At 46.5% G+C, this 18,926-nt stretch overlaps 1 protein-coding gene across 4 annotated transcripts in view; it reads right to left on the bottom strand.

Moving 5' to 3' along the window:
- The window catches only part of AMN1 (antagonist of mitotic exit network 1 homolog), a 773,844-nt gene that overhangs the window by 14,985 nt on the left and 739,933 nt on the right, over positions 1-18,926 (bottom strand). For all 4 annotated transcript variants that reach the window (XR_015307528.1, XR_015307529.1, XM_086952786.1 and 1 more), the window contains one exon: positions 7,933-8,044. Coding sequence is in view for 2 of the 4 variants with exons in the window: in XM_086952786.1 (XP_086808912.1) it covers positions 7,933-8,044 (112 nt within the window). In the remaining 2 variants the exon portion in view is untranslated. The remainder of the gene's footprint in view (positions 1-7,932; positions 8,045-18,926) is intronic.

Below are 18,926 nucleotides of genomic sequence, written 5' to 3'. Positions count from 1 at the left end.
GCTGTTTCCGTGTCTTTTTTGATCTCTTGAAGAGTATCATCGATCAATTTACCGAAGAGGGCCTCGCCATCAAAGGGCAGATCAAGGACCTTGTTTTGAATTTCTGGTCTAAACCAAGTCGCCTTTAGCCACCCTTGGCGTCTCAACACTGCGCTCCTGCCAAAGCTCGAAAGGACGTTGTGGCAATGTCCATGGCACAGTCTATTATTTCCATTGAGACCGCCTCACCCTCTTGTAAAGTTTTCTTTGCTTCCAGCAGTGACTCCGGTGGAAGTTGTTTCAAATATGGAGCTATATCGCACCATAACTGGCGATCATATCGTCCTAATATTGCCAAAGCATTGGCGGCGCGAACCAGAAGGCTAGCTATTGATGAAAACCGCTTGCCCGTGTTATCAAGCCGTCGTCCATCCTTGTCAGGAGGGGCCGTCAAGGGAGCAGAGGGGTTCTGTGACTTCCTGTGTGCTGCCTGTGAGATAACAGAGTCAGGTTTTGGATGGCCCGTTAGCGCTGCAGGTCCATCATCTGGTGCTTTATACTTTTTGTCCAGGCGCGGTAGCACAGGGACCACCGTCGCTGGGTTTTTCATGGCTTTCAAACCTTCCTCCCACAAATGCTCCACAATTGGAATCGACCTTGTTGTTTTGCGGTGAGTTTCCTTAAAATCGTATAGGAAACAGTCCGTGGTTTGAGCAGGCATTACCAATTTAAATCTTCCAGCTGCACGTTCCATCAGCTGGTGAAAACTGCCGATGTCAGCAGGAGGAGAATCTCCTAAGTCTTGATGAGGCGAAGCTTGGTCTGGGATGATGTAGTCATTGTATTCATCCCCGTCCTGATCCGAGTCTTGATTATCATCGGATGACACATCAGTATCACCATCATTATCCCCATCCGGATCATCGGCTGGCTCCGATGTAGCCTGAGGCACTGGCCGCTGAGGTTGAGGTGGTGTCTGTATCGGGTGCACCGGAGGGATTACAGATGATTGGGTCCTCACTGGTGTCGACGGAGCAGACCTACGTGGTGCTGGTCTTTCTGCTTTCGACTTGTAGTCCTGCAGCATCTTGTGAAGGTCATGCAGGAATGTTGTCAGAACTGAAACCATGTCTTGTGGCTCATAGCTCCTAGAGTGGGCCGTTTGATGATATTCGCCTTCTCCTTGGTCATATGCCCCCTCTGAAACTGTGTCTTGACTCTTGATGAGAAGCTGAGATGGGCTATTGGCATATTCAAAAGCATCCTGTCCGTCTCCCTCAGAGTCCTCCTGGTCCAACAACATAGTCGTCGGTAAAGAGGTCACCCTTCTGGGGGATGTCATCTCAGGCGTGATTCTTGTCAAAGAAATCGTAACCCGTCTCTCCGCAGCCAGTATCGTCGGTGGTTCGGTCGATGCCGGAGAAATCCTCGTCGACGATATAGGAACTATAGATGTCGTCGTCGACGAGCCCGCCGACGATGTAGATATCGTCATCGTCGTCGATGCACTCGTCGACGACATGATCGTCGTCGTCGTCACTGCCGTCGTCGACACTGCCGTGGACGATGATGGTTTCTTCGTCGACGATGTCTTCGCCTTCGTCGACGATGTCGTCGGCACACTCTCCGTCGACACTGCCGTCGACGACCCCTTCTTCGGCGACGACGATGGAGCCTTTGTCGTCGACCCTCCCGCCGACGAGTCCGTTGACGGGACCAATTGGATTTTGGGCTTCATTTTCGTCGTCGACGAAGTCTTCGTCGTAGAGGACTTGGAGCTCCTCTCTGAAGAATGTGAGGAGGGTTTTTTGAAGGCTGGGTCTGGCTTCTCACCCTTAGGAGGCGAAACCAGTTCTGCCTTCTCCGTCCCACTGTGGTGGGGGGAACTTCCTGAACCCCGGCCATCAGACTCTCTGGGGGTCTTCTTTGAAGCCTTTGAGGGGCGCCCAACAGAGGAAGATGGGGAACCTCTACCCCTTTTCACTGACCTTTTTGAGGAAGCAACTGAAGACAATTCCTCCTCATCACTGGAAACTCCATGTTTCTGCCTCTGCAGCCATGTAAGAAGTCTTACAGCACGATCTCTCAAGGTCTTGGTGGAGAGAGTGCGGCAAATCTTGTAGTCCTCTGCCTTGTGATCTGGATAGAGGCATTAGATGCAATCCTTGTGCTTGTCCTCCACAAAAAGCCTTTTCTTCCCACAGGTGGAACTGGGCTTGAAAAGGGCTTTCTTTTTCTCAACCTCAGACATCTTGAAGAAACAGAGAGTTTTCTGAAGTAATCTGAAGAAAATCCTGAAGAAATAACTGTAGAAATGTATTAGAAAGAGTTGAAATAGAGCAGAGCTCAATGGAGACTCCCTAGCACAACGTGCGGTAGAAAATCTGAGGCTCTGAGATTCCTTCAGGAAGGTTCCAGGGGTGAGGCTCTTCTGATTGGCTGACGCCTAGAGTTTGGTCTCTTTTACAAAAAGAGGCGGATATGCTACAAAAGGGAATGAGGCCTAGGCCCTTCCTTTCTCTTTTGTACCTACTACTATGGTATTTTTTATTACTGAGACTCCCATACCGACGACGGGGAATGATACAAAGCACGGGAATCTATGAAAGTTCCAATACTGGGGCAAATTAAGTTCTCAAGTTTATTGTTACCAGCAGCAATGTTTTGGACCACCTCTCTCGTGTTCGTATCTATTGTGATAGGCTGCAACCTCTCTACTTCACAGTGCTTTTCAAAGTTGTACAAAACGTGTTATATAACTGCCCTGGACAAAAGCTGTCTATTACATATACACACTTATAGAGTGTGAGCCCAGCTGGAAGCAAGAGAGCCAGGTATATTTGCTGCAACAAGTCAAGTCAAGTCAGAGAATTTATATAGCGCACTACATACCCAGAGGGTCCCAAGGCGCTTAGAGAGGGGAGGAGGATTACTTGTCAAATATCCACGTTTTAAGTTGCTTTCTGAATGCTAGGTGGTTCTGGGTAAGGCGAAGGTAAGCGGGGAGTGAGTTCCATGTTTTAGCAGCCAGGTATGAGAAGGATCTGCCTCCCATGGTGGTCTTGTTGATGCGAGGTACAGTGGCGAGGGCTTGGCTGGAAGACCGTAGTTGGCGGGAGGGGGTGTAGAAGGACAGTCGTGAGTTGAGGCATTCTGGTCCGATGTCGTAGAGTGATTTGTGTGCGTGGGTTAGCAGTCGGAAAGTGATCCTCTTGTTGACGGGTAGCCAGTGGAGGTCTTTAAGGTGACCGGAGATGTGTTCGTTGCGTGGGATGTCTAATATGATCCTGGCTGAGGCGTTTTGGATTCGTTGGAGTTTCTTCTGGAGTTTAGCGGTAGTGCCTGCGTAGAGGGTGTTTCCGTAGTCCAGTCGGCTCGTGACTAGGGCATGGGTGACTGTTTTCCTTGTTTCGGTGGGGATCCAGCGAAATGTTTTTCTAAGCATGCGAAGAATGTTGAAGCAGGAAGAGGATACGGCGCTGACTTGTCTATTCATTGAGAGTGAAGAGTCCAGGATGATGCCTAAGTTCCGTGCGTGGTCTGTCGGGATGGGTGCCTTTCCGATGGCTTCCGGCCACCAGGAGTCGTCCCATGCAGAGGGGGATGTACCTAAGATGAGGACTTCTGTTTTGTCTGAGTTCAGTTTCAGACGGCTTTGTTTCATCCATTCGGCAACTTCTTTCATTCCTTCGTGTAGGTTAGTTTTGGCGGTGCTGGGGTCATTGGTGAGAGAAAGGATAAGTTGAGTGTCATCCGCGTAAGAGATGATGTTGAGGTTGTGTTGGCGGGCGATGGTCGCGAGGGGGCTCATGTATACGTTGAAGAGGGTGGGGCTGAGTGAGGATCCTTGTGGTACTCCACAGATGACTTCAGTGGCCTTGGACTTGAATGGTGGGAGGCGGACTTTCTGAGTTCTTCCGGTGAGGAACGAGGTGATCCATTCAAGTGCTTTTCCTTGGATTCCGATGTTATTGAGGCGTTGTAAAAGGGTGCTGTGGCAGACTGTGTCAAATGCTGCAGAGAGGTCGAGGAGGATGAGGGCGACTGTGTCTCCATTGTCCAGTAGAGTTTGAATGTCGTCTGTTGCTGCGATGAGGGCGATCTCAGTGCTGTGTTTTGCTCGGAAGCCAGATTGTGAGGAGTCGAGGGATTTGTTGGCTTGTTGGTTGTTGACAGCTTTCTCGATGACTTTGGCCGGGAATGGAAGGAGCGAGATGGGGCGGTAATTTTTGAGTTCGGTGGGGTCCGCTGTGGGTTTCTTCAGAAGGGCGGTGAGTTCAGCGTGTTTCCAGTCTTCCGGGAAGGTGGCGGAGTTGAGGGAGCTGTTGATGACGTCTCGGAGGTGCGGTGCTATGACGGAGTCTGCTTTGTTGAAGATGTGGTGAGGACATGGGTCTGTGGGGGATCCTGAGTGGATGGAATTCATCAGGCGGATTGTGTCCTCAGTGGAGATTGGGTTCCAGTCGTTAAGGGTGTTCGCGGGGGGAGAATGTTCAGCAAAAGGTAGGGTGGGTTGGTTTCCGGGTTGGTTGTCGAAGCTGTTGTGGATGTCTGCAATCTTGTTGTGGAAGAATGAGGCTAAGGAGTCGCAGAGGGTTTGAGAGGGGGTGATGTCGTTGGAGTTGGCCGAGGGATTGGAAAATTCCTTGACGATGTTGAAAAGTTCCTTGCTGTTGTGGGCGTTGTTGTCAAGTCGATCCTTGAATGCTGTTTTCTTGGCCTTTCGGATTAGTTGGTGGTGGGTGCGGGTGGCGTTTTTGAAGGCGTCTTTGGTGCTAGTAGTTGGGTCTTTTTTCCAGGCCTTTTCGAGGGAGCGGCAGAGTTTCTTGGACTTCTTAAGATCATCGTTAAACCATGAGGCCTTTTTGCTGGTAGGTTTGTTTTGACGTTTCTTCAGTGGTGCTAAGGTGTCGGCGGTGTTGGATAACCATAGGGTGAGGTTGGCGGCGGCTTCGTTTGCGTTAGAAGAGTGGGCTGGGGTGTTTAGAAGGAGCGATGCGGAGATCTGGTCCGTGGTGATTTTGTTCCAGTTTCTTTGCAGAGTTGGTTGGAGGTGGTTGGTGGGTTTTGGTTTGTTGTAGGTGAAGTGAACGCAGCTGTGGTCAGTCCAGAGGAGCTCCGTAGTGTGGTTGAAGGAGACATGATTGCTGGAGGTGAAGATGGGGTCGAGTGTGTGACCTGCGATGTGGGTGGGGGATGTGACCAGTTGTTTGAGTCCGAGGTTGGCGAGATTGTCCAGGAGGGTGGTGGTGTTGCGGTCGTTGATCTTTTCAAGGTGAAAATTGAGGTCTCCCAGAAGGATGTAGTCTTTGGAGGGGAGCGCGTGAGGAGTGATGAAGTCCGTGATGTCTTCACTAAATTTTGCGCGGGGTCCAGGTGGTCTGTAGAGGAGGGTGCCTCTGAGTGTGGTCTTGGGGTCGATCTGGATCTGGAAGTGAAGGTGTTCAGAGTTGGTGAGATTGGCGTCAGAGCTGGTTGAGATGCGGATTGACTTCTTATGGACGATAGCGATTCCTCCTCCTGTGTGGCCGGTACGGTCCTTGCGTATGATCTTATAATCTTCTGCGATGGCAATGGTGATGTCTGGGGCGGATGAGGCGTTCATCCAAGTTTCTGTTAGGAAGGCGACGTCCGGAGAGATGGTGTCCAGTAGATTCCATAGGTCAATGGCGTGTCTGTGGACTGATCGGGTGTTGAGAAGGATGCATTGTAGGTGGTTGGGGTCGGGGGTCTGTGTTGTGGTCGTAGCGGAGAGGTTGTCGGTGCCGATGAATTTGCAGGAGTAGCAGGAGAAAGGTCCATGGGTGTGTCCGGGAGCGGCTTGGACGCAGTTTGGGGCGCGGCCGGAGTTAAGGGCTAGGAGAGTGGCGGCATCGTAGGTAATGCGGGGGGGCTGGGCAGCGCGAGGGGCAGGGGGTCTGGCGCTGGGCGCGGTCCAGGCGCGGACGGACGTAGACGGGCTTACCTTTGGCGCACCTTCGGCGCGGCTGGGGCGCGAACGCTGCGCGTGAACGCTGCGCGCGGGAACTCCTGTCATATATGGATAGTGGAGGGGGAGGGGCGAGGGCGTCTCAGCTGGGAGGCGGGGCGGGCTAGGTAGGAGCACAACAACAACAAAATGGAGGGCGCTTGGGGGGAATACGCTTTACAGGTCGGAAAGTCGCGCTGGCAATCAGAACAGTGAAATAATCAAAGCGGAACACAGAGCGCACAGCAGGCAATTCAAATGACACAGTTTGAAGCAAGAAGCGCTAAGCAACGATACCGCAGGCAATTCAAATGACACAGTTTGAAGCAAGAAGCGCTAAGCAACGATACCGCTGCCCAAGGGAGCGACCACTCAGCTGGCAAGCGTCGAGTGAGTCACAGCGCTTCCAGGTAACGGAGCGCTGAAGTAGTCTGTGGGAGGGCGTCTCAGCTGGGAGGCGGGGCGGGCTAGGTAGGAGCACAACAACAACAAAATGGAGGGCGCTTGGGGGGAATACGCTTTACAGGTCGGAAAGTCGCGCTGGCAATCAGAACAGTGAAATAATCAAAGCGGAACACAGAGCGCACAGCAGGCAATTCAAATGACACAGTTTGAAGCAAGAAGCGCTAAGCAACGATACCGCAGGCAATTCAAATGACACAGTTTGAAGCAAGAAGCGCTAAGCAACGATACCGCTCCTAGAAGTTGGAGAGTAAAGAAGTATCTAGCAGCCAACCAGTTTACACAAATGTGTTTCCTATGGCTTGCTGGCATTATTGGCAGAATTATGCACTGCCTCTGGGAAATTCTTAAAAGCATGCCAAGCTGCCAGAAAGGATCTGATAAAGCAACATATGCAGAATTGGCTATGATGTGATCAGCAGGGATAGTCTATGGATAAGAGAGCAATGCTGATTAGAGAAAAGTGATGCACATGTGGTCAAAGGGAAAAACATTATTTGGTTTTGTTTGGTGAAATGGGATAACATGTCAACAATATTATGCAAAATACCCTACTCGAGGAAGTATGCAGATAAGGAAACAATGTAAAATGATTTACTTCTGTATTTAGGCAAAAAACTTTCAACGACTTTGGCATGAAGTTGAGATGGCTTCTAAAGATCACTTCATCCCAATCTTTATCCAGTGTAGTTTGAGCTTCTTTGATTTCACTAAGTGGCCTAAACTCGCAAAAACTCAGCAAGTGCCGAAAGAAAAGTATTTTTGATAAAGTATAGCCTTAGGTCACAGGAAGACAGGAGTCCGAAGGGTTTGCACTTTAATTGTATCAGCAATTAATCACACCGCACAGCAGACCTACTGACAGGGAAAAACCAACTGAAGAAAACCAAGGAAGTGGAAGCTTGTTCTTTCATTGGATGACTGCAGGTAGAAAAGGATTACACTGGTCTGTTGTATTGCTATTAAACAGGATTTGCATAATCTTTGTGGACACAGTCAATGAATAAGTAACACCACTGATCTGTCGAATTGCTTTTGTACTGGGATATAGTGGATGACATTCTAGGAGTCACTAGAACAATATAGCATTCGAATAAAAAACTAAAATCTGCAAGTTTTAGTTTCTCAGGAACCATGCTCTGAAGATGTGTAATTTTAGTAAGCAACAGAGGATGCTCATTTCGTATCTCAATAGAAATTCTATATTTTGTGGAAAAGGAATGGCACTAGCTGAACGTTGCTAAAGAAAATGAGTAAGCTACCGCAAATGTTCCTGTACGATCTCTTTGACCTTATGGAAAATTTACAGAATTAACAGGATTGGGTTAAAGGTAAAGATAACGAAGAACTACTTGACCAGTTGACTATGGATTGTCAATACTCGAAAGGTTAGGAATTATGAAGAGTCTTTGATGTAGGAGTAGCACTACCTGTTACTACAGCCTTCTAAAATCAAGGAGTGGAGCTAATTAAGTAGTACAGCTTTGGATGAGTAATGAAAAGGACGAGTTTAATTCACTAACCTGTTATCAGAGGACACCCATGAAAGAGGAGAATGTAGACTTGAGGGCAGCAAGTCAGAACCGCTTCGACAGCGTCATCCGTCAGGTTTACACAACGGCCCATGTGAATCTCCTGTGAAGGTAAAAATGCATTAATAGAACGCTCTTGCAAATATGTAAATTAATTTAAACATTGATTTTGCTTTTTAATATGGACGAACAAGCCAATACGTTCTTCTGAATTTCATACCTACATATGACATTTAGACAGCCCATAACCTCTTGCTTTACGCTTTCTAACTCAGTGTATTTATTCATTGTTACTGCCATCAATCACCTCGCTGACATTGTTTTATGTATTTACTATGAACTTCTTTCCTTTAAGAACAAGAAACATTCTTCCCTACTACAATGCCTTGCAGCTGGTTCTCTGTTACTGCCTTGTATCTTTTATGCTTTTTACGATATATACTTTGTTCACCCACTCATATGTTTTTAAAATAGTGAGCCTCTGCTCATATAGAATTATAGTTTTAACAATGAACTTATTTCATAGGCGTAACTAGTGATGAAAGCAGTGATGACACAATTTTTCGTTTCCAGTCCCCTGTCCAATCCCAGAACTAATCGCTCAAGTGTATTTCTTGAGCACTGGTATCTTTAACAAGTTCACACCCATTTTGGAAAACTCCAGCTGCCATGCAGGGAATTTCCAGAATTATTTTCATCTTCATAGTTCCCAAACACACTACAGCGGCACAGATTCTGGTCTATATTTTGTAGCCCATTCTATCTTTCAGATTACTGCCCACTTATTGAAGGTAAGGCAGATCCACCTTCACTTCCACCCAAAAAAGAGATTTCAGATTCTTGTTCCGCTTACTTATAGATACATTTTAGTACTTTTTTTTTTTAGGTAATATTGGGCTCCAAGCCCTTGATATAAAACCTCTTACAGCAACAGATTAGACCTAAAAAAGGATTCTTCATGGGTTCCCAATGATTTTACTTATACTCAATGCAATTATGTAATTCATTAATTTTGTGGCCTATTGTTGTGGGGCTTTTTTTTTTTATTAAACAATTTTATTGGTAACACAGCAGCCTTTTCGGGATTACAGAGTCAACAGTGGCAAGACAATAAGCAATTGAGATCAACAGTTCCTCAGTTATACAAAGTAAAGGATATTCAATACATCGTTTAATATGGTACAGAACCATCCCTACTAGCTGGAACATCTTATGATCTATGATAACCAGTGTAAATCAGTATGTATCCTCTACCCCTCGGCGCTCTAAGACCTTCCCCCCGGTGATATGATGTCTCCTGGCCCATCCTATTGCTCCAGTACCATCAGCCTCTTCCTCCGCAGTTCCACTGTGGGAGAGATGCATATATTTGTTCCACTTCCCCCATTTGCTGTCCCATTTTTTGGGGCATCCACGCCCCTTGAACGGTTGTATGACGCGATATCGTGGACATCGATATCGCGCGCATCTACATCGCGGCTTTTAAATCGCAACGGCAATGACATCGGCAATTTAAACATCGCGTGTTGTTGCGCCGCTAATGCGGCCTTTTAATTGGATCGCGTGTTACATCGCCGACATTACATCGTGCGACATAACAACGCGATGTTTGTGCCCTACAGCTGTCCCAGATAGACACATCTTTGGATCATGCATGCAAATTACAGAGCAGCGTTTGCAGAGAAGTAGGACATTCTTTTCCCTGTGACGTGAAAGTATGATTTTCTTTTTCTTTTAGATGGCTAAATAAGCAGAATGAATTTAAATGATCCAAGAAGTATGTACTCAACTTTTGTAAATAGTCATAACAGCCTCTGTATTTCTCGCATCATTTAAATTTATTCTGATAGTTTAGTCATTTAAAAGAAAAACAAAATCATACTTTCACACGTCACCGAGAGGCTGTTTTGATTATGAGCAAAAGCTGCATAGGCAATCTGGGTGGTTTGTATGTGACATGAGTTTGCATTAACACCCAAAATGGATACACCGTTTTAATTTAGTCAAGGCTGCTTGAGCCTTTATTTTGTTGACCTCACTGGGCGATGTGTTTACATCGATGTCATTGCTGTTCCCCGTGTGGATGCAGCACATTTCGGCTGGGGCGGAGTGTGGTTCCAGGGCCGCGACGCAGCATAAGATCAGCACTGCAGTGCGGAGTGAGGGCCCGGAGCTGTAACATTGCAGGAACAGCAAGACGTGTAATGGCACAGTGGTGCAGCATATCATAAGCGGAAGGTCGGTGGGGAAACCGGGACGTTCTGTCTGGGCAGACTTGAATGATGAACATAGAATGGCACCGGCAGTGAACAGTTAGGAAAGTTGAACTCTGATATCCACAGCAGGGCAGAAAAGTGGATTGCTTATGTAATATATTAAAAAAGAGGCATATCTACAAGACGGCTCAGAGTGTAACACAGCCGGATTTGTCAGGAAACACATGTTCCGACTTTAGAGAGAGATCAGGTTTCTAGTCAATGTGCATTTTTTGTTCTGCAGGTGACCTCTACCCCGTGTTATAGTGGGCAGACAGAGGTACGGAATCAGGCCCTGACCATAATATATCGCGGATTCATTGGAGTCATTGAGGTCAAGCACTATGGTGAAGGATAAAGGAAATTGTTCAGCCCAAATCAACAAAATACCTAATTATGCACAGCCCCTGCCTGTGAACCAGGACATGGTGGAAGAGAGTGCCAGTTTGTGTGCTGACGGACCAAACCCCCCTCAAAAGCAGATGTATTAGCAGCTATAGACACCACCTGGGATAACATTATCCATAAAATTAAGTCTAAACTATTGATGTGAATCTGCTCTGTTGTGATTTGGGCATGATCTCTGACAGAGTAACAACTACTGAGCAAATGACGAACAGTCTGCAAGCAGAGGTGCGAACTCTACAAGATATGGACATGTCCCTCCAAAAACGGGTGCTTCCCTTGAACATACGGAAGATGCTGAAGGGAGATTTAGGGGAAAGGGGAAAATACACTAAGGGTTAAATAAATATAGGAAATGTTTCCAAAAACAGAACGTGTGTTTTTGTATGTGGCTTATTGTTTTCATATGTCAAGGGTATTTCTCAAAATGCATGTTATATGGCCATGCGCGCACGCTCACACCACATATGCCTGCTCCCCCTCCCCCGTTCCCATCTGCGAGGCTGAGCATTCATTCATCCATCCATCCATCCGCCAGCACCTATCAATGCATCCATCCATACACCCATACACATATGATTTGGCACCTGCTTCTTACATTTTTAGATCTGCGAGGCTGAGCAATTTCTTGTCGACACATCTCATGTCGACACTTCATATTAATATTAATTAATATTCACCTGTCTCTTATAAATACTTACATCTGCGCCATTCTAACATATCTTTTAATATCACTGTAAATACATAAAAAGTAAATATAGCGCTGAACTTGTAAGTCTCATGTCGACACTTCATATTAATATTAATTAATATTCACCTGTCTCTTATAAATACTTACATCTGCACCATTCTAACATATCTTTTACTATCACTGTAAATACATAAAAAGTAAATATAGCGCTGAACTTGTAAGTGTGGTGACTAGATAGGAGGCTCGAACCTTGGTTAACAGCACTAAAGTCGGCAGAGCTAGCAGTCAGACCACACGTCCTGCTTTCATGAAATCATTGTTTCTTAAGTATTGGCATGTGCTTCTTGGCACCTGTTTCTTCTTAAATTTTGCACACCTTTCATGAAATCATCGTTTCTTAAATATTGTCACGTCCTTCTGCCTTCTGTTTCCTGCTTTCATGAAATCTTCGTCGTCCTTATATGTTATCCCGTTTTGCTTTCATGAAATCATCATCTCGTCCAGAGTCGTCATATTTAAGTTCACGCGCACCATACTGTGTACTATGCCATCTTTAAGCTCAACCGAGAACGCACAAGTGCCTGTTGCTAACAACATGGTCAACCCCCCCCCCCCCCCCCCCCCAAAAAAAAAACGCTCACAAAAAAGCTCACGAGGTAATAAAAATAAATTGGAAACAGACAAAAAAATCCGATTACAAAACGGGCTAACAAAGTAACAAAAATAAAGGGAAAGGGGTTGACAGAAACGCTCATATTTTCTGTGCGTTGTAATGGCATTTTAACATCGCATGCCTTGTAATTGCATGCGATGTTAATGCCATCGCGCCGTTGTTGCATGCGCACCAAAAGACTGCGATGTGAACGACCATGCGATGTAAACATCGCGGTGCAACAGCACCGCGATGTATTTACATCGATGTAATTGGTGTTTCCCCCCTTGAACACCGCCTTCTCAGCCACCATTGCATAATCCATATCGGTCGCCCAGTCTCTTACCCTAGGTGTTGCCGCTGAACCCCACTTTTGAGCGATATTACGTTTGGCTACAGTCCAACCCATAGTTGCCCACGATTGTTCCCCCTGGGTGAGGTCCGTTGCATCCCATATGTCAAGGAGGCAAGCCTTGGGGGAGGGAAGAATGGATTTGCCACAGGCTCTGGACATCTGTCGGGTTAGATCAGTCCAATAGCTCTGTATGTGGGGACAGTCCCAGAGTATGTCTGTGAACATGCCAGTCAGTATGCAGTGTCGTAAATAGAATGCGTCCGTCCTCCTACCCAGACGAAACAATAGGGGGGCATCAAAGTAAAGCCTGTGTAACATCTTTAGCTGGACTAATCGTAGTCTTTGTGGAATAGCCACCTCCCTGGGGAGACGAGTGCCTCCCTCCAATCATCCTCCTCCAGCGCACCCCCGTCACGCTCCCAGCTCGCTCTTAGTTTCAGCATCGGATCAGTCCAGTTATTGACTAGTTTCTTATAAGTAAGGGATATCGCTTTGCGGTTCATGGGGTCTAATAACAGTCGATTCCCCAGAGGGGAGGATTCCGGAAGGAGACAATCTCGGGGGACGGCTGAGTCAATTGAGTGACTGATTTGTAGATATCTAAAAGTGTCCGAGGGAACCATTGCAGGTCTGCGAACCAGGCTTTCTTACCCTTAATCCAAAGGTCCCCAACCCTGGATATACCAATCAGGTCCCACTTGTTGAATCCCAGGCACGAACTAAGGAGTCCTAAGAGATCAGGCTCCCATAACGGAGTTGCCCTCGTGAGGCAGTTATGCCACCCCAACTTGTGCTGTACTTTGTGCCAGACCTCAACCGTGCGGCCTGTCAGGCGCAGTGTCCGATGATTGGAGTACAGGGCCCTGTTATAACCCCCCCTACCCATCAGCCAGTGGTCCGTGCGGAAATTGGGGTCGTCATGAGATCCAAATGCCCATCTATTAATAGGCGCCAATTGCACAGTCTGGCAATAAAGGCATATATCTGGCAGAATTATACCCCGTCATACCATCCCATTGTAAGTTTAGATATGGCTATTCGTGGGGGCCGACCGTCCCAGAGCAGCTCCCACATCGCCCCCTCAATTTGCGAGAAATAAGAATCAGAGATCGAGTACGGGGCATTCTCCAGGGGATATAGAAATCGCGGGAGAGCGAGCATCTTAAAGAGGGAGGCACGTCCCAACATCGTCAGGGGCAACAACCTCCAATGTGTGACATCTGATCTCAGACGCTCCAGGGGCTTCTTGAGGTTGCGTTCATAGAAAAGATTCTCGTCAGGCGTTAGGAATATGCCCAAGTATACAAAGCCTCGGTCCACTACTGGGATATCATAGCCCCTTGGGATGGCTGGAGGTTCACCCCAGAGGGCATATATTTGCGACTTGGACCAATCGATCTGGTAACCCGAGTGTACCCCGAATATATGAAAGATATGAAGAGCCCAACACATGCTGGTGAGGCCAGATATAATAATATATAATCCGCGTAGAGCGATATGCGATCCTCATGGTCGTGAGTTTATTTTATACCTCTGATCCCGGCGTCTCCCCTTACCCAGACTGCCAAAGGCTCCAGCACCATAGCAAAAAGGAGTAGCGACAGCGGGCAGCCTTGTCTCATGCCCCGCAGAAGGGGGAAGGAGGCAGAGCGGTGATTATTAACTGAGATATGTGCCGTTGGTTGCCCATATAATAACCTGATCCACCCAACCAGTTTAGGGCCAAAACCCATACGGGCAAGCACAGCGAATAGACATTTTAGTACTTTTGAACGATATCAAAGCTATAGAATCACGCCTCGGAAAGAATGGCGATACAAGTTTAAACAACCAAGTATAACATTGGCATGTATGAACAGTGCTACACAATATAAACAGGTACAGCTTCAAATGATGGCACTGGGGCATGCCGCAAGTATATTATCAGTACTGCTGTTATCATGGTGTACATCTGTTTAATTCATAGTTAATCTCACAAATCAATGCATGTAAATGGACAACCATGAAGATATCATACCCTCCCTAACATATAGTAACTAACCAGGAAGGAGTGTTACGAAGCTTAAGGGATCTGTATCCTGAGGAATGCCTTCGACCCGGTTGGATGATATAAGAGGCAGAAATATGTCAGTATAAGCAGACAGGGTAATGGATTCGTAGGTTTTCACATATACCCATTTAGAATGAGTTTTTAATCCTACTAAGAGGGACCTATAATAAAAATATGGTGGGTGTCACCTTAGGTCGTTTTCATTTTATTTGTTCTCTGCACTTGGGATCCCAAGTATGAAATAATTTTGTTATATAATCCTTTTACGTAAACAATAGCGCTTCCCCCTGAGAGTTGGATTGCGCCAGGATGTGTCAGCGGCCCTATGATGAAGCATGCCACTATCTCGTGGGCGAGGACAATCTTAAAAACCCATAGGGTTTTCACTAATTGACTGGAGGGTTGTCGATTACTTTGGATACTCGTGGCCAGGAACTTAGTTGGCCAGTCTTTTGTTGCCCTCCCCCCACACTTTTCAGGATCTCCCCTTAGTGTACGTGTAGTTTAATTTATTATGTGTCCTTCTCGTTGTGTGAGTTATATATCAACATATGATCTCCAGACAAATCTCACAGATAGAAGATGCTATGATTATATCTCAGGGCGAAAATAAGTATTTTTTTGTGCAAAGCAGTGATCGCGCGATGGAACAGATTACAGACCTAACGCTCCGTTTTCACGATTGCATCAGGGGCTTTCTGATACTTGTGAATGTTCATAGTCAGTTCATAGTCGGAACGGAGTCTCAGAGTTTGGCAGGCTATATTGCCCCACTGATAAATACATTGAAGGCTGTTCATCTGAGACAATGGTATTCGTAAAGTCCCGGTTACTAAATGCAACAAATCAATGTTTGATGGAGAGTTGTAAATGGCTATTTTTTTTTTCTTATTACTGAACATGCCAATTTGTGATCATTAAGGACTGGGTCTTTAGGTCTCACTTTGACCCGGTTTACAGAAGCAAAATGTGTGCACTCACCACTCCACTTTAGTTATGGAAGGACCCCCCCAGTCGATGCTCCGTCTTCCCTCCTGCCACTTTGGCAGTGCCTAGGACCTAGAGGGGCTCCCTAGCAGCGAGTGGATGGCAGAACAAAATGACAAAGTAGACTGCACTATAGGCTGGCTCATGTCTGCCCCCTGCTGATGCCCCGAATGGGCTTAAGGGTTGAGACACATTGGGGCCTACACCCTGGGGGTTGTTACCAGTTACTATTGCATGCAGTTGAATGCACGCAGATCACTATGGAATATTAACTGACAAAAAATCTCTAGTGTCTACAAAACCTTAATCATTACTCCACCTGATACTTTTACAAGTTTGAGAGCTTCCTGGGAGAACGATGTGACGACCCTGGATGAGGAAGACTGCATAAAGTTCATATGGCCTTCTAGGGGTTGTGATCCTATCCAAATTCAGAGCATTTTAATTTCATTATATACACCGGGTATACCGTATATGTAGCTATGACATGAATATAGCATATAACTCCTCTCCAATGTATTTACTGTGCCAAGTAGTGGAGGGGTGAATTCTACCATATAGTCCTGGTGATGCAATGTGGTACTAACATTCTGTGATGGGGTGGCCAAAACAGTCGTCTGTTTCAACCTCAATATCCGTGTCCCCTGGCACTGCTGAACATCCTCAGGGTTCTTGATAGCAACAGATAAATACAAGCTTTACTCCATTTGGACCTGGTCCTGACTAAGAGGGATAATGCCAAAAACAGCTGAGAGGCAAAGGCTGCAGGACTCAAAAGATGGATGTCTTGGATGGATTAATGTACGACATTGGAGGCCACAACCCACAAAGCCTGTGAATGCCCTCAGTAACATCAGAAGATTTGGAGGCCATGGATGGCGTTTCTGGGCTATACTCGAGATCGGAATTTGGTTCTGTTGCAATGTGTTATCTATAATTGTAACCTCGCCCCTCTGACTGCCAAACCACTAGACATGCTCTCTAGTTATCAGGTTGTATCGCCTATCTTGAAAGTCCTATTTATTGTTATTTCCTTTGTTGTGCCCCTTCTGGAAAATGTTAATATTATAGTTTATTAAAAAACGAAAGAAAACATTGACCAATGAGATTGCTCTGCTTTCTTGACTCTCCTTTGATAAATACGCAGCTGAAAATGCATACAACTTAACCATAATTCTTTTTGGGAAGCACGTGGAGCAGCTTAGGTGATCTTTTTATACCAGCAGAAAAAAGGCAGTAAAATCTGTTTTTTTTTTCAAAAAGACTTCCAGAGTCTCGTGAGTTTTTGATGGTTTGGTTTTAAGAGCACAACATTTTAACTTGAAACTTCACTGCATGCTCCTGACAAACAAGTTACTTACGTCTCTGGTAGAGATTAACAGCAGATTCCGCTCCTTTTGAATATTCCTCTAGGTGTCAGAGTGGATCCAGATAATCTTAAGTAGGCCGACCAGCAGTTCAGCATCAATATCACTCCATGCCAGAAGTGATGTGCGCAGGCCTATATCAGAGTCACCCATGCGAGCTGACATCCGTTGTTTTCTGACTTGTCCACACCCGCAGATGCAGAGCCAAAATCCGATTAGCTGTGACCAGTGAAGAGAAATCTAATGTGGGCTCTTTTTAGGTGGAAAAGTTCACAGAACACACAGGAATACAGAGTTGGTGAGGAATTTAGTTTCTTCTCGCCTTTTCGGTGTCCCAGGCAATCCAATAAAAAGCTGATCGTCCACTCGGTGTTACAATCGGTGTAAAAGCGGAAACCTGTTTTTGCATCCAGCCAATGTAATCTCTACTCCTCCTCAAAGAGGTGAGGTGCAGCAAAGAATGTTAGGAGGGTGATAGCTTCCCCAAACGTGCAAAGTAGTCACCAGCTTGAGCAAAAAGGAGGCACACGTCCTAAGAACCACTTTGTCTGGGTAGATATTAGTGTAAGGAGAGTTAACAGAGAGGGCCTATATCTCGCTCACCCTCGTTGCAGAGGTTACAGTCAACCGAAAGACCCTCTTGAGGGTAAGCAACCTAAGGGGACAGCTGTGCATAGGTTTGAAGAGAAAACGCATGAGAAAAGTCAAAGGAAATGTAGGTCCTATTGGGGCATAATAAAAGCAGAGATCCTCCAGCGGGGCAGCCTGAACGGAGGACAGATGCACATGCTCAGGAGTTCGAGATACCATAATCTCTGTGCCCAATCCAGAGCCACTAAAATGACTTAGAACTGTTTGGTCCTGATCATCTTCAGAATTCTGGGCACGAGAGGTATCGGTGAGAAGGTGTACAGGAGTCCTGAGTTCCACTATAAGCAAAATGAATCTCTTATCGAGAGCTGTTTTAGCAACTTCCGTTGTGTAGAAGTGCTGACATTATGGGTTCTCAGCTATGGGAAATGGATCAGCCAAGGTTCCCCACATTCACGCAAGAGAACTTGCACCACCTACAACTGTAACGGTCATTTGTGATCCGCAAGACATCGTTGGCTGAGTTCGCTGCTCTGGAGTACACAGAGCCCGTCAGGTGTTGAATGACCAGGAAAATAACCTGGCCTTCCAGCCACATCTGGAGCCTCTTGGCACAGAGTCCATGACCCCATCGCCCTGTTTATTGCAGTACCACATGGCAGTGGCCTTGTCTGTGAACACAAACCATCCTCTCTTTTATGGATGGTAGGAAGGCTTGCAACGCCAAGTCAATGGTAAGTAACTTGTCCATCTGATAGAGACATCTAGCTGCAGTTTCCTTATCTTTGAACAGACACCCAAGCAATACCATCCCCAGAGGAGGGACTGTGGACAAGTTTTGACCAGGAAGTCTTGTAGGACAGAGCAGCCTAAAAGGCCATTCCTGGGGACTTGACATTCTAGGCAGCCGTTCTTGGTAAACGTATGCTGGTATGTTGCTGCCCTAAAACTGTTGAGGACTGGAACTCCACGTTGCAATGCCATGGTAGCAGCCTTAGCTCTGGTGGAATGAGACCGTAGACATTCAACAAGCTGCTTTTTGGCCAAAGGGTAGCACATTTGTATGCAGAGGACTACCCATCGCGATATAGTCCACTTCTGCACCGCACAACCTTTCTTTGATCCAACGTACCCCACAAAGAGTTGGTCGCCCACCCGGGACTCTTTAGGGGCAGTCAAGGTAGAACAAAAACGCTCTTTTTGAGTCCAGACAGTAGAGTGGATCCTCTTATTCAGAGGGGTGAGGAAGAGCGTAGAAAGTGAGCAAGGTGACAGATAGCCCCACATGGAATGGTGCTACTACTTTCGGTAAGCCAGAGGCCCTAGTGCGATGCACCAACATATCAAGGATAATAGCCAGGTAAGGAGGCTTGGATGACAGAGCCTGCAATTCGCTCACCCTCCTGGAAGATGTAAGTAAGTAAGCCGGAAGGGGCAATTGAGGTTGAAATGGAGTGCACATTAGTAAGGTGAGAACCAAATTAAGGTCCCACTGAGGCATAATGAAAGGAGAAGGTGGGAACATATGTACAAGTCTATTTACAATGGGGCATTTGAATAAAGAGGGTTGGTACAGCAGCCTCAGGAAGGCAGAAAGGGATGAAAGGTACCATTTGAGAGTGCCCAGTGCTC

The sequence above is a fragment of the Lissotriton vulgaris genome, chromosome 1_2, assembly GCF_964263255.1.
Source record: "Lissotriton vulgaris chromosome 1_2, aLisVul1.2, whole genome shotgun sequence".
Lineage (NCBI taxonomy): Eukaryota > Metazoa > Chordata > Amphibia > Caudata > Salamandridae > Lissotriton > Lissotriton vulgaris.
Note: the sequence above shows the minus strand (reverse complement) of the source record. Positions and strands in the feature narration are given on the sequence as shown.